Below are 13,075 nucleotides of genomic sequence, written 5' to 3'. Positions count from 1 at the left end.
TCCATTCTAGCTCGACTCAAAATTATATGAAATTGAGTTATACTCGAACAGAATTAGACTTATAACTTTTTTACTCAAATTTTAGAACACTACTATTTTTTACCCCTCAAATTTTCAACTATTTAATTGTGAGTTTTTCTATGAGAGTGCTTCGAGCATAACATATTTTACTAAGATTTTAAATCAAATTTAAGTTAATAATATGAGTAAAGGTTGAAGAAGGCCCAAAGACATCAATATTGTCGAGATAAAATGGGAATAATTTCTTCTTTTTTTTTGGTAAATCGGAAATTAAATGGGATTATTTTCTGAATTATATTTTGGTTACACGAAAATTTCCAGGCAAAAAATCAAGAATTGACACACACACACACACAAAATGTCCGAAAATATTTTCCATGTACGATCCGTATAAATTTCATTGCAAAAGCCCTATAGCCCTTTCTCTGCCTTCCAATCCAGTCGTCTACGTCGTCAATTGTCGTAACCGTCGATCAGATCTCAGAAATCGAAATAAAGAACCCGAATGCTTCAACTCCAAGAACTAATCAAAGCGAAGATCTGAGCTGCGATGGGTAAACGAGAGGTATTCAAATCGTTCTTATATACTTCTTGCATAATTCTTCGCAACGTGCTCTTAATTCTACGCTTAGATATGCGCTTCCGACCTGTATTTTATAGTGTTGTTTCAGTTTTTAGCTAATACCTGTTGCGAATCAAACTAATCGTTTAATTCCTCGTGATTTCTGAGACTGTGAATTTCGAGTGGTTTGAAAGCGGTTGGATTTTCTCATTCCGAAAATATTGTAGCGGCCGTAGTTGTCTAGTTTGTTGCACTCTGGTCGCCGAAGGTATTTGTAGATATCACCGGGATTTGATGCATATCATGATTCATTAGAATTGGTACCAAAACTGGGAGGAAGACGTTACATTTTAGGTAAAATGGATCTCAGGGGTTGAAGAGGGGCGTTAACGCAAGTATTTTATGGAAGACCGCTGGCGGGTGTTGACATTTGTAAACAGTTGTGAATATTGCTGTCTAATTCTTTCGAAGATATTATCTGGAGGCTTCCAACTGCTAGGGAAGGCTTCTTTTAGTGCTTGAAATGATATTAGAATTCGTCAGGAGAAGGTGCTATGGCAACCCTACAGTGTGGTACAAAGGAAACATGCCCAAATAGTCCTCATCCTTTGGCCACGCTGTAACAGAAAATTGCCTTCAAGAAAGAAGACTTGTTACTTGGGGGAATGACTGTTGAAGATCACTTATTTTTCGAACGTGCCTATACTGAGAAGATTTGGACTATGGTAATGAGTTGTTGCAATCTGAAACAGAAGCCTCTTACATGGTCAAGAGAGTTGGAATAGGCTATCAAGCATCTTGGTCAAAATTCCTTTGAAACTGCCATCCTTAGGGCTGGGGGTTGTAGCAGTGGTGTATCAGGTGTGGTTGGAAAGGAATGCAAGGGTTTTTAGCAGCAATGCCAGAGATTTCAGAGCTTTACTCAGTTTGGTTGGTACTGATACTAGGAATAGGATTGCTTCATTGAAGAATGTTGGAAAAACTTCTAGAAATTGGTCCCTTTGTCTGGCCTGGAACATCCCACGAGAATTCTAGCTGTGGTCAATAAGACCTTTGGTAGTTTTTCTGTTTAGTTGCGGCTGAACCTAAGGGTTAAGCCCTTGGGTGTTCTTCTTTTTTTTTTTTTGATAACCAAGGAACAGCCCTACAACCGAGCCACAATTGGACCCAACTGCGCAACCCAAACCTCGGGGGAACTAGCGCGGCCACACCAGTCATGGCCCCCCACTTATTATCAGGGTATTCACCCGGTGGGGAATCGAACCCCTGACCAAGGGGAGTTCTCCCAAAGTCAGTCATTTGCCCTTACCACTGGGGCAACCCCTGGGTGTGTCCTTGGGTGTTCTCTTTTGTTCAACTTCAGTGATTTCTCTGTTCTGTACAGTTTTTGGTTTGTGTGGAATTGAATTTTAGCCTACCAAGGGGAGTTCTCCCAAAGTCAGTCATTTGCCCTTACCACTGCGGCAACCCCTAGGTGTGTCCTTGGGTGTTCTTTTTTGTTCACCTTCAGGGATTTCTCTGTTCTATACAGTTTTTGGTTTGTGTGGAATATAATTTTAGCCTACCAATAAAAAAGTAGACATTACCTGGAAAGTTTCTACGATGTAGAGTCTCATCGTCTTAGTGTTGTTTAAAACTATGCCCGTCTTAGTGTTTTATTAGGTAATGGACTTCTGTGAATCTTGTACAGGCTACAGCTTAGAACTTGTGAAGCAAAGATGGTGAAACTGACAATGATAGCGCGTGTCACTGATGGGCTTCCACTAGCAGAGGGACTGGACGATGGCCGTGATTTGCAGGATGCTGAATTTTACAAACAGCAAGTCAAGGCTTTGTTCAAGAATCTTTCAAGAGGCCAGAATGAGCCTTCAAGAATGTCAATTGAAACTGGCCCATATATTTTCCAGTATCCTTGGCATTCCTGTTAGGAATTTTTCTTCCTTGTTTACTTTTTCTTCTGCATATGCAAGGAGTTGGCAGGCATCTAGAGTAGTAAATATTGGTGAAGATTTTGTCGAACACGACTTGATCAATCTATTGAGATGTTCTTCTTTTGAGTGATAATGCATGATTCTAGAACAATTCTGCGGGACTTTCACAAACTAACTTGCGTGATTACATGGAGTCCTGAATATTATGTCCTCGTTGGTATAATGTTGGTGGTTCCTACTAAGAGAGATGCTTGCAGCTCTCCTAGTTAAGTTTGTTAGATTGTTCACTCCTGGGTTAAGTTCTTTGCCCATCTTCCTATATGAATGGTCGCATCTATTATTAGTAATTTCTAAGTTCCAGAAAGAAATTTCAATGCCTGAAATGCGGAGAGGTATGGAAACTTTCATCTCTGCACTTATCTTTCTCTCTTCCTGGTATCAAATCTGAAAATATTTTAGCTGCTTATTTGTTTACACAGAATAGGTACTTTTTCAAATTTTATTGGTCAGTACACTTGCCAGAAGGGAAGAGAAATTGGTGGCTTTTGTGCTTATTATACCTATTTTTGGCGATGATAACCTGTTAATCGAAGGTACATGCTGGCAAGTATAAACACGCTTATGTATGATGATGCTGAACAGTGCACTTATGATGCATGATGAAGGACCAATTTTATTTAACTATGCTCTATGATTTATTGCTTTTTGGAAAGATTTGTTTTACACCCTTATGTAATTCAGTCATTCAGTGTTATGACAATATCTTCCTTTAATTCTGTGCTAAACTTCCTTTTTTGGTAACAACGTGCTTGTATTGTTTGAAAGTGCACCATTTATGCATTTCCTTGTTCTCTTAACCCAAGTTCGTAGTTATGTTATAGAAGGACGCGTTTGTTATTTGACGATGTGTGATCGTGCATATCCAAAGAAACTTGCCTTTCAGTACCTGGAAGATCTCAAGAATGAGTTTGAACGTGTTAATGGTAGTCAAATTGAAACTGCTGCCAGACCTTATGCTTTCATAAAATTCGGTACACATCCTGCTATCCTCATTTCCTTACATGCCAATTCTCGAGGTTGATTTTTCCTACATTTGCTGTATTTTAATGTTTTTTCCCCTTCTTTCTTTCGTTTCAAAGATACATTCATACAGAAAACAAGGAAACTGTACCTGGACACACGAACTCAGAGGAATATTTCAAAGCTGAATGACGAACTCTATGAAGTCCACCAAATTATGACTCGCAATGTTCAGGAAGTTCTTGGTGTTGGTGAAAAGTTGGACCGTAAGTTACTCCTTTTCTTCATTTGTTGACATCTGTTGAAGTCGAAGTGTTGGAAGTCTCTATGAAGGTTAAGGCTCAATTATCAACTATGAGCTTAGCATTAGATAACTTTATGAGATAATGTTCTTGAGATCAGTATGCTGAATTTGGCTGAAAGTGTACACATTCAGCTTTTGCTCCTCCTAATGAACATGGTTTGGATCGTTTCACTTGTCCTATCCTTGGCCCAACCGTATCCCCACCCTCAATAAATGTAAAAAGGAGTGAACCTTAAGAAGGAGAAATTCAGGGAAATGAAGTAATGAAAGAACAAGCAGGCACACATCCACGATAATATTTTCTATGTTTAGGCGTGGAGTTTGTGGGTTAAGAAAGAGACCATAGATTCCGTTTTCAAGGACATTTTGGACTATTCGTTCTTCATAGACCATCAATTGATGGGATTTTCTAGGATATCTAGGACTAATACATGACAGGCAGAGAAAATTGGCTTTAGCTACGCCTGCTTAGAGGATCCTTTCTGTTTATGCTAATGTTTACAACGAGTAATCTGCATGCAGCTATGCCACAAGATCATTCTTGTGTTGCCATTTTGTTTATTCCTCCCTTTTTAGTTGCTGACTTTATTTACCTTGCAATTATGGAGTCACCTTTTTTTGGTTATCGTGTTGTTTATCTTGATGATTTCATTGATTAGATCTTGGATGAAAATTACTTTTTTTGCAGAGGTCAGTGAAATGTCCAGCCGGTTGACATCAGAATCTCGCATATATGCTGACAAGGCAAAGGATTTAAATCGTCAGGTTAGTTTAGTTGGATAGTTATGAGAGAGAAATGGAATATAGATTTTTCTATGCCAAACTCTTGGTATCATCACTAGCTGGAGTTTTCCTTGGTATTATACAAATGCATTTTTGCCTACATTTGTCACCGTAGGAGGTTTTTACTGTCAAGAGTGTTACTTGAACTAGTTTATATCGGTAGGAGAGTAAACCAGGCTTTATGAGTTAAATAACTCGTGGAGAATAATAAGCTTGAGTGATTTGTTCCATTTCCCAGAAACAAAATCGCGTAGAGTACGATTGCATGTAAATGTTGGATCATCGGGTAAAAATGGTTGCTTATTTGGGCATCGTAACATGGATATTACACATGGAAACTTGAGTCTATCAACCTGCTTTGAAAACACAGCAGACGTTTCAATTCGGCCTCCTGTGGGTTTGAGCAGGAGTAATGGATGAGTTTCAAGTTTCATTTCAGCCACAGCAGACGTTTCATGAACACGCAGTTCAAGGGTGGACAATTTCTGCTTTACTCCCCTAACTTGGCAGTTGATTTCAGACGGTACCTCTTTCTCCTATATCCAGATTATAGGCTGGAGCATAGACCAAAACATCCTTGATCAACCCTTTGAGTGTAATGTAGCAGTAGGAACCTACTTCACATGTGACTTAATGCATTTTTTTTCCTTTTTTGTTTTGAAAGGTATAAAAAAGAGAGGGGCGAGAGGTTTCTAGAGACTAATGCATTTTTTTTCCCTGATGTGTGCCTTAAATTAATGCTTGTCTATTAACCTGATGCTTGTCCATTTGACACTGCTTTTGTTTAGCTGAATTTTTCCTATTTCCTTGTTTACTGAAGGCTTTGATTCGGAAGTGGGCCCCTGTTGCCATTGTGCTTGGAGTTGTCTTCCTTCTCTTCTGGATGAAAAACAAAATTTGGTGATGTATCCAGATTGCTTTAGCTTCTCCAGCCTGCCGGTGATGTATCCAGCTTCCTTTAGTTTTCTCCAGCCTGCTGATGATATGAGATCTGGCTTTCTAGGTATTTTGTATGGATGGGAACAATCAGGCCATCTGGGTGTTTGATGGAAACCCTGAGAATGATATTGGATCGGGAATCGGAACTGAAAGAACCAAAAGTGTTTTGGTGGGACCTTAGTCGGGATTGTATTACTCATATATGTTAAATACTGTTCACTGCGCTCATTTTTACTGGTATCCCACTGAATACATATTGAATTGCTGGATGATAGTAGATTGGACGTTTGCTTGTTATTTGACCACCCTAGCTCTTTCGCCTTTCTTTCTCCTTCACTGGAGCCCCTCTATACCACCCCCACCACAACCCCACCTTCACATATTGACATGCTATTAGGGCTGTAAACGAGCCGAACCGAGCCGAATATTAGAATACTCAGATTCGTTCGTTAAGTTTTTTAGCGAACTCGAACTCGAGCCGAACTCAAAGAAAATTATGACGAGCCGAACTCGAACCGAGCTTGCCCAGGTTTGGGTCGAACTCGAGCTTGTTTACGAGCCTTAACGATTCAATAATATCATATTTTTATGTTCTTATACAGGTCTAAAAATGCAAATAAAATTTTCATTATGTACATAAATATGTTCATATACATATAAAAAGATAAAAACATATACATAAGTAAATTTTTAGTAATTGTAAACGTTTAGACTTGTACAAGTTTTAAAATTTTTACTATATAACTATATAAAATCCCCATGATATACATATACTTCAGGTTCGCGAGCCTAATCGAGCCGAACACTGCTGCGTTCATGTTCGGCTCATTTATGAAACGAGCCTAAAATTGAGGTTCAGGTTCGGTTCATTTAGTAGACGAATCGAACTCGAACGAGCCTTTACCGAGTCGAGCCTCGAACAGTTCATGAACGGCTCAGTTCATTTACAGCCCTACATGCTATGTGCATGAAATTAGAGTATCCACCTTTCACTGCTGTGCATGCATACGGACTTTAGAAATTGCAATTTCATTTCAGCCGTCAATGTTCAATTTATTAAACGACGTTCTAATTAATGGGCCCTACTAGGTGTGAACTTGTTCAGAAAAGTAGACCCACCAAGCCCTCACATCAGCATCACTCTGAATGCGGTACATCCCCAACCCAACCCCGTATACTCACTTGCCTCAGTACTAGCAATGACGGAATTTGTAGGAGAAATAGTTTCTTTTTCTCTCGAGTTCGCTGCCTTACTCCTAAACCCGGAATTCAGTACATAGATAACCAAATACAACTAATAAAGGTCCAAATCAAAGGCCACCCACACTTAACAATTGTTGACTCACCCCTACAAAATAGTTAAGAAAGAGGAAAAACGTACATGCCACGTATCTACAAAGTCGTAACCATGTAGCTCAAGAAAAGTGAAACATTAGAACTCCCTAGCAGATTGAAAACTAAAATAAGGCCTGGAAAGGCCATGAAAATCAAGGTCACAACCGAGTCGAAACTCATCTCACTGATAATACATGAGCTGTTGGGCGGCGGCTACATTCTGGAAGCCACCATCATAAATAGCTTGACTAGCACCGGCAGAACCCATTCCCATAGCTGCCTGCTTAAGAAGATGGTGGTGCTGCCCTTGGGGGTGCATGAGGGGATGGACACCACCGCCCATCTTGGCCATTGCTAGTTGCCGCTCATAGGCCAAGACATCACTCGCCGAAAACCCTGGCATAGGTGCGGCTACCGGTGGAGGAAGTGGGTTTGAACTTGTTCCGGGTGGAGTGGGTTTGCTGCCCCATGAGCACTTCAAGCACAAAAGACCAATACTATCAAAATAAACACTAAAAACAACACAAGGGATGAACACCATTCATTGTCTAAACTTGCACATATCAGAATCTAAACAAATGCACAATTAAATATTAAATGTTAATGTGCAACCAAAGTACTACCAGACCACAGACATTCCAAATACCAAACCTGTGCCCCACTTCCCGCAGCTAAAGAACAAAGAAATAGATTTCGCCAAATTCCCTATGTTTTAGACAGTAGCCTGCTTAAGCTATCATCTGCTTGTAACATGCAACTCCTTGAGCTGATTGAGCGGAAGTAATTTCACAAATAAGGAGATATTTGAACAAAAGAAAACAGAAAAGAATGTAAAAGGAACAGCTCCTGACGTAGGAACAGTCGAGCTGCACTAGATTCCAATAATTTAAGTGGGTTTGGCAGTTTGGGCTTGTGGTTATATGAATTAGGATTGCCAATATCTGGAATTCAGTGAACTGGATGCCAGAGCAACCCCAGCATCCTACATATATGCAACCCCAGCATCCTACATATATACAGTTAAAATATGCATAGCTAAGTTCGTAAACAGGCAGTAAGTTCCCATTGTACTTCAATGGGATTTACTCGAATGGTCAAAGAGCAGCAAAAATGATCAATAACTCAACAATTTGGCAAAGCAATGGCTTTCAATTGGAACAGCTAAAATAGAGGAGTGCGAATACCTTGATTTGCTTGCCATAGAACATAGACTGGGTATTTCCCATCTGAATAGCCAGAGCTGCTTCAGCGTGGGTACTATATCTCACAAAACCAAACCCCTTGTCACGTTGGATACGAACTTCCTCAATTACTCCTGCACCAAGAGCATGAAAGTGTCGATGTAGATCAAGCTGACTGACCTGCAGATTACCAAGAAGTGTCAAATGGAAAGAAAAGTGGAACTTAAAAATTTCAAGAATCCACATATTTTGAAGATTTTTGACGAAAATTGTCTCTAGAATAGTTGATTCCAAAATAATTAAAAGGAAATGCTTCTTATAACAATAAAGTTCAACCATTCTAAATTTCTTTTCCAAAAGGGGAACAGAAAATTATTTGAGTGTGGATTCACTCTGCCAGCAACAAGAAACTTGTTGCAAGTGGATAAGGTGGCGGGATAATATAATAGAAGCGTAAAGAGGGGTTCCTGCCTCTGGAGCCAGATTGCCCACATAAACCGTGGTGTATTGAGGTTGAGGGTTATTCTCGGGCCCATCATTATTGGCTGTCTCTTTACCATCCTCTGCACAAGCCATGAAACAAGTATGAGGATATTGGTGATCGGTCAAAATTTTGAAAATACAAGCAAGTCAAGAAAACATGCCAGGAAGTGAACCAGAAAACTAATTTCATCACTGATAGAGAAAAAGGAATGGTTAGACTAAAACTACTTTAACTTGATTGGACTACTAAACATTCTAGTTAATGATGTCAAAATGTAGGTTTCACAAAATCCCGAGTAAAATAGCAAGTCAAGATGACATGCAAGGAAGTGAACCAGAAAGTAATTTTCATCACTGATAGAGAGAGAATGGATAGACTAAAATTACTTTAACTTGATTGGATTACTAAACATTTCAGTTAATGATGTCAAAATGTAGGTTACCCAAAATCCCGAGTGAAATAGTTGTACAAATTCCAAGTGAAATAGTTGTACATCTACATGAAACGACACGCAGAAAGGCAAGAAAATAAATATTCAAAATTCAAATTCTGAATATCTCCCATTAGTTCTTGTCATATAACATTATTCGGCACACCTGAAGAGCCATTTGATAGTTCCACCACACTTTTGGCATCAGAGCTCTGCTTGTCATCATTAGCTCCAGCACCTTTTGTAGCCCAGTTACAACGGATCTGCCTACTACCAAGCCATTTTCCTGAACAATGGAAGTCAGAACCAGCGTATATGTTGTCACATTAAACAAGCAAAACATATAGAGTTACACGGAATGGTTTCCACATAAGAATGGCAGTAATGAATTTTGTTCTCCAAGACTTGTGGCTGATCAATTGACTGAATGGTGATATTCAGTACATCCAATGGTTAAGTTCTTCATCGAAATGCTTTCAAAGAGATGACTTGAGCATCCATTCTCAATTTCTCATCCAGTTCTTATGCCTATTCCACAGTCTAAGGGATAGGGCCAAGGGATGAGGAAGCTAAATTAGCAAAAAATGTATTTCTGGCATACCAGAAATTAAACATTTAGTAGCTAAGCAAAAGATACCATGTGAACAAAGGAAATGTAACTACCAAAAAAATGTGACAACGGCAAATGCGGGTGATTTAATCACTCATACCAGTCAAGTCATTGATTGCACTTTGAGCTTCCTGAAGAGATAAATACAGGTAAAGATGATGAATGAGTTGCCGTACATAAAGCTGAAAGCTCAGACTGTAAGCACATATCAAATGTGAAATATCACCTGTTGATTCCTGAAAGAAACAAATCCAAACCCTCTTGAACGCCCAGTCTTTTGATCCCACATCACTCTTGCATCACTATAAAGCAGCATGCAATGAAAATAAGTACCCACTAGACTGACAAGTGATATCAATTCAATCCTAATATAAATCATTACTCAATCACTAAGGTTTGCTAAGAAAAAAAAATCAGTCCGGCTATCCATTAAGTTGAGAAAAAAAATTCTAAATCAAATTAACAGTTTTAGAGAGAGGGAATATAGTGGGAGAATAGAAGCTTACGAACAACTGGGGTACACAGAGAAGCATGCGAACAACATAGCATCAGTAACCTCAGAGCTGAGATCACCAACAAAAATGTTATAATGACCTGCATACAAGTTAACAAAATCACGAAATAGCATCAACAAAAATCATAAATCACACCTACATTAGATGCTCAATTCAAATGCCAGAACAAATATGCAAACACAAAGTGAACCCACTTGATGTGTCTTCCCTCTGACCACTGGCATATGCCCAATTGACTTTGATAGGCTGTCCAAAACTGCAAATAAGTCAAAAGAGATTACGACACAAGCGAAGAACTACTTCAAATGTCATGGAGAACCACTAAAAGTCTACATACAGGTGCCTTCCATTAAGAGACAATATAGCAACGGCAGCTGATCTCCGATCAAAGTAATGAATGAATCCATAGGATGACTACATTTCAGAAAACCACCAAAAATATCAATCTCATGAGGAAAAGATCCAAGCAAAGTGAGAAGAACACAATTATAAAAAGTGAAAACTACCAGGTACCTTCTCCTTTCTAACGAGCTTGCACCCCTCAATAGGGCCTGTACTTGAAAAAACCTCTTGAAGGAGGGGTTCTGTCACTTGTGTATGAATGTTTCCCACATATCTGCATTTTCTCAAAATTTAAAGAAACTAGAAGTAAAAAGAAGAAAAACAAGAAACATGTTGGCCAATAAGAATCTCCTCCAGTTGTCAAATCAATAAATTAAACATGACATAATAAATACTACATGAATAGTGATTTGGTACTTAAAGAACTTGTAAACAAAGAGGCAAAGCAAAGAAACAACTCAAATCTTAAAGAAAGAAGATGACTAGACAAGATTGCAACGACATTTCATAGGCAGCGAAGGTTGCGACTCGTCCATTGAATAAGCATAAAGGCTACACAAAAGAAAGAAACAAAATACTTATTACGAAAAAGATGAGGACTTCACTCACACGCTGCGGCATGTACTTGGATCAAAACCAGGAGGCAAATTTCCACTAGGGATTGGCTCAATCTGCAAAATAAAAACGAGAAAAAGGAAAAAAATTATTGAGAAAGGGAATCCCAAGTTCAACTGCCTACACCCTGGCTAACTTCAACTCCGAGAAGAAAGGAACAACAAAGCTAATTTCAAAATACACCTCCAGCTGAAGCTTACGACACAAGTATTTAAGATTGATTTGAAGAGCATAAATTCAATCCATACTAAATGAAGACTTTACAGGATAGTTAATCGTAAACCACAAGGACCTCAAAAAGCAGTTATTCCCTCCGCTATAGTAGCGGTTAAATTAGCCAAATAGCCATCTTGTGAAGTATAACTTCAGCAACTATAGTTTCGATCTTGATCCGAGATTAAAAAAATACCAACAGAACGACATGAAAGGCATGAAACAGGAATTGCAGACACCAAGATATCCAAAATTTACAAAGTCGCAATCAGAGTAACCTTAGGTGTGCTTCAATTGCTCAATGCCCCAACAGCCCAAAAGAGCACACTGGGAAGGATAGACTTCATCTCTTGAACAAATAAAAAACAATTACCCTCCCTCTAGCCTTCAATTGTTAAGAAGAATTTTTATTGCATGCAGAAAGGGCCTCAGCAGGGCTGAATATTCATGAGCAAATTCATGCGATTTGAATGAAGCAAACCGTTTTAGAAAAAGTAATCCACCGTCCGTTCATAACAAAGAAACAATGTACATATGAAGTACTTCAAATACTAAACAAAGCTCAACCTTTTCTGTTTCTTCTGACAAAAGCAGAGACAAACAAAGGCTAGGAATGCACTTGGAAATGAAACGGTAACCGAAAAAAAGCTTCAAAATGAAACACAAAGGGCAGGTACCACACCAAACTAGCCAGCAGTGCCTGGAAATTCTCAAGCGAAAATCAAAATAATCACCAAATAGCAAGCAAAAGCACGGGGCTTTGAAAATTCCCCGAAAAGCAAAAATGAAGCAAACGTAAGTGACAAGACAACTACTAAGTAATTGAGTATTGAAATAATAATGTCCAAAAGACCCAAATTGTCAATCCAACACCCCCTCTCCCCTCCGAGAGCAGGTAGGACGCCAAATTAGACAGACATGTATAGAAATTCTAATGGAAAACTCAAAATTACCACCAAATAGCAAGCAAAAGCACATGCTTTGCAAGTTGTAGTTCCCAAAAGCAAACATAACGACAAGAAAACAACCCAGTAATAGAGTATTTCACTAATACAAATATCCCAACAGACCCAATTTGCCAATTCAACAACGCCCGTCTAAAACAAAATCCCAACCCAACGGGAAAAAAAAGAAGAAGCACTCCGAACATCTAGAAACCACAATCGCAGCTTTCCACATTAAACTTCCTCAAAACACAAAAACAATACATAAGTCTAGCTTTCAAAAGATCAAAAATCATCGACAAATAAAAACAACACCCGAAACCCACTCCACAAAAAGCTCAAAAATGAAAATGATAACGTTAAGTTGAACACCAAACACATACAGGACGGGAATCGCAATGACGTCTACCACAAAAAAGACATGCACATCGATGGATGTATAACTTATTATGTATGGATATGGATAGAGGAGGATGGTGGAAGTGGAAGCTAACCTGGGGAGCAGCAGCTAAAAGGCCAGGATGATAGAGAGACTGCTGTTGAAGGAGAGCCGCTTGCTGCATCAACGCCTGCTGTTGTTGTTCTTTGAGCCTCTGATTATGCTGCTGCATTTTCTTCTTTTCTTTGATGGATTTTCGTGAGTCCAAATCAATGGTTATTCCAAATCAATGGAGAGAGTCTGACTGAATATCCAAGCCAGATTTTTTAGGGTTTGAAATGAAATGGCCCCCTCGGCTCGAGGAAGGAAGGAAAATAACAGTCGCGTATCAACCGAGGCGTCGAATAAAGACGGACTTAAAGATCTTCTTTCCCTCAAGTACCACGACACCGTTTTACAGACTTTAA

At 39.0% G+C, this 13,075-nt stretch overlaps 3 protein-coding genes across 3 annotated transcripts in view; 1 reads left to right on the top strand and 2 right to left on the bottom strand.

The window, feature by feature from the left end:
• The first annotated feature begins 364 nt into the window (after nt 1-364).
• LOC131311418 (25.3 kDa vesicle transport protein SEC22-1) lies at nt 365-5,788 on the top strand. The gene is made up of 6 exons (XM_058338879.1): nt 365-586; nt 2,274-2,489; nt 3,385-3,545; nt 3,654-3,800; nt 4,527-4,603; nt 5,442-5,788. Exons 2-6 carry the CDS (start codon nt 2,302-2,304, stop codon nt 5,523-5,525), a joined length of 657 nt encoding a protein of 218 aa, XP_058194862.1. The 5' UTR covers nt 365-586; nt 2,274-2,301; the 3' UTR covers nt 5,526-5,788.
• A 1,022-nt stretch (nt 5,789-6,810) lies between these two features.
• LOC131311413 (oligouridylate-binding protein 1B-like) lies at nt 6,811-13,028 on the bottom strand. The gene is made up of 12 exons (XM_058338871.1): nt 12,724-13,028; nt 11,067-11,128; nt 10,629-10,731; nt 10,453-10,529; nt 10,310-10,371; nt 10,107-10,194; nt 9,827-9,902; nt 9,701-9,731; nt 9,157-9,276; nt 8,548-8,639; nt 8,080-8,256; nt 6,811-7,370 (listed from the first exon to the last, which is right to left on the bottom strand). The coding sequence occupies exons 1-12, from the start codon at nt 12,838-12,840 to the stop codon at nt 7,077-7,079; spliced, it is 1,299 nt and encodes a 432-aa protein (XP_058194854.1). The 5' UTR covers nt 12,841-13,028; the 3' UTR covers nt 6,811-7,076.
• The window catches only part of LOC131311412 (aldehyde dehydrogenase family 7 member B4), a 57,084-nt gene continuing 54,982 nt past the window's right edge, over nt 10,974-13,075 (bottom strand). Inside the window, exon 16 of the mRNA XM_058338868.1 lies at nt 10,974-10,984. The gene's annotated coding sequence lies outside the window, so the exon portion shown is untranslated. The remainder of the gene's footprint in view (nt 10,985-13,075) is intronic.

The sequence above is a fragment of the Rhododendron vialii genome, chromosome 12a, assembly GCF_030253575.1.
Source record: "Rhododendron vialii isolate Sample 1 chromosome 12a, ASM3025357v1".
Classification (NCBI taxonomy): domain Eukaryota; kingdom Viridiplantae; phylum Streptophyta; class Magnoliopsida; order Ericales; family Ericaceae; genus Rhododendron; species Rhododendron vialii.
This window is presented reverse-complemented; position numbering and strand designations above follow the sequence as displayed.

Excerpts from the sequence above, each read along its gene's own strand:
- LOC131311418 (XM_058338879.1), top strand. The coding sequence starts at position 2,302 with ATGGTGAAACTGACAATGATAGCGCGTGTCACTGATGGGCTTCCACTA. Across the intron at positions 3,546-3,653 it reads TTATGCTTTCATAAAATTCG|ATACATTCATACAGAAAACA; the intron begins GTACACATCCTG and ends TTCGTTTCAAAG. Across the intron at positions 3,801-4,526 it reads TGTTGGTGAAAAGTTGGACC|AGGTCAGTGAAATGTCCAGC; the intron begins GTAAGTTACTCC and ends CTTTTTTTGCAG.
- LOC131311413 (XM_058338871.1), bottom strand. The coding sequence starts at position 12,840 with ATGCAGCAGCATAATCAGAGGCTCAAAGAACAACAACAGCAGGCGTTG. Across the intron at positions 11,129-12,723 it reads TTTTAGCTGCTGCTCCCCAG|ATTGAGCCAATCCCTAGTGG; the intron begins GTTAGCTTCCAC and ends TTTATTTTGCAG. Across the intron at positions 9,277-9,700 it reads TGCAATCAATGACTTGACTG|GAAAATGGCTTGGTAGTAGG; the intron begins GTATGAGTGATT and ends TCCATTGTTCAG.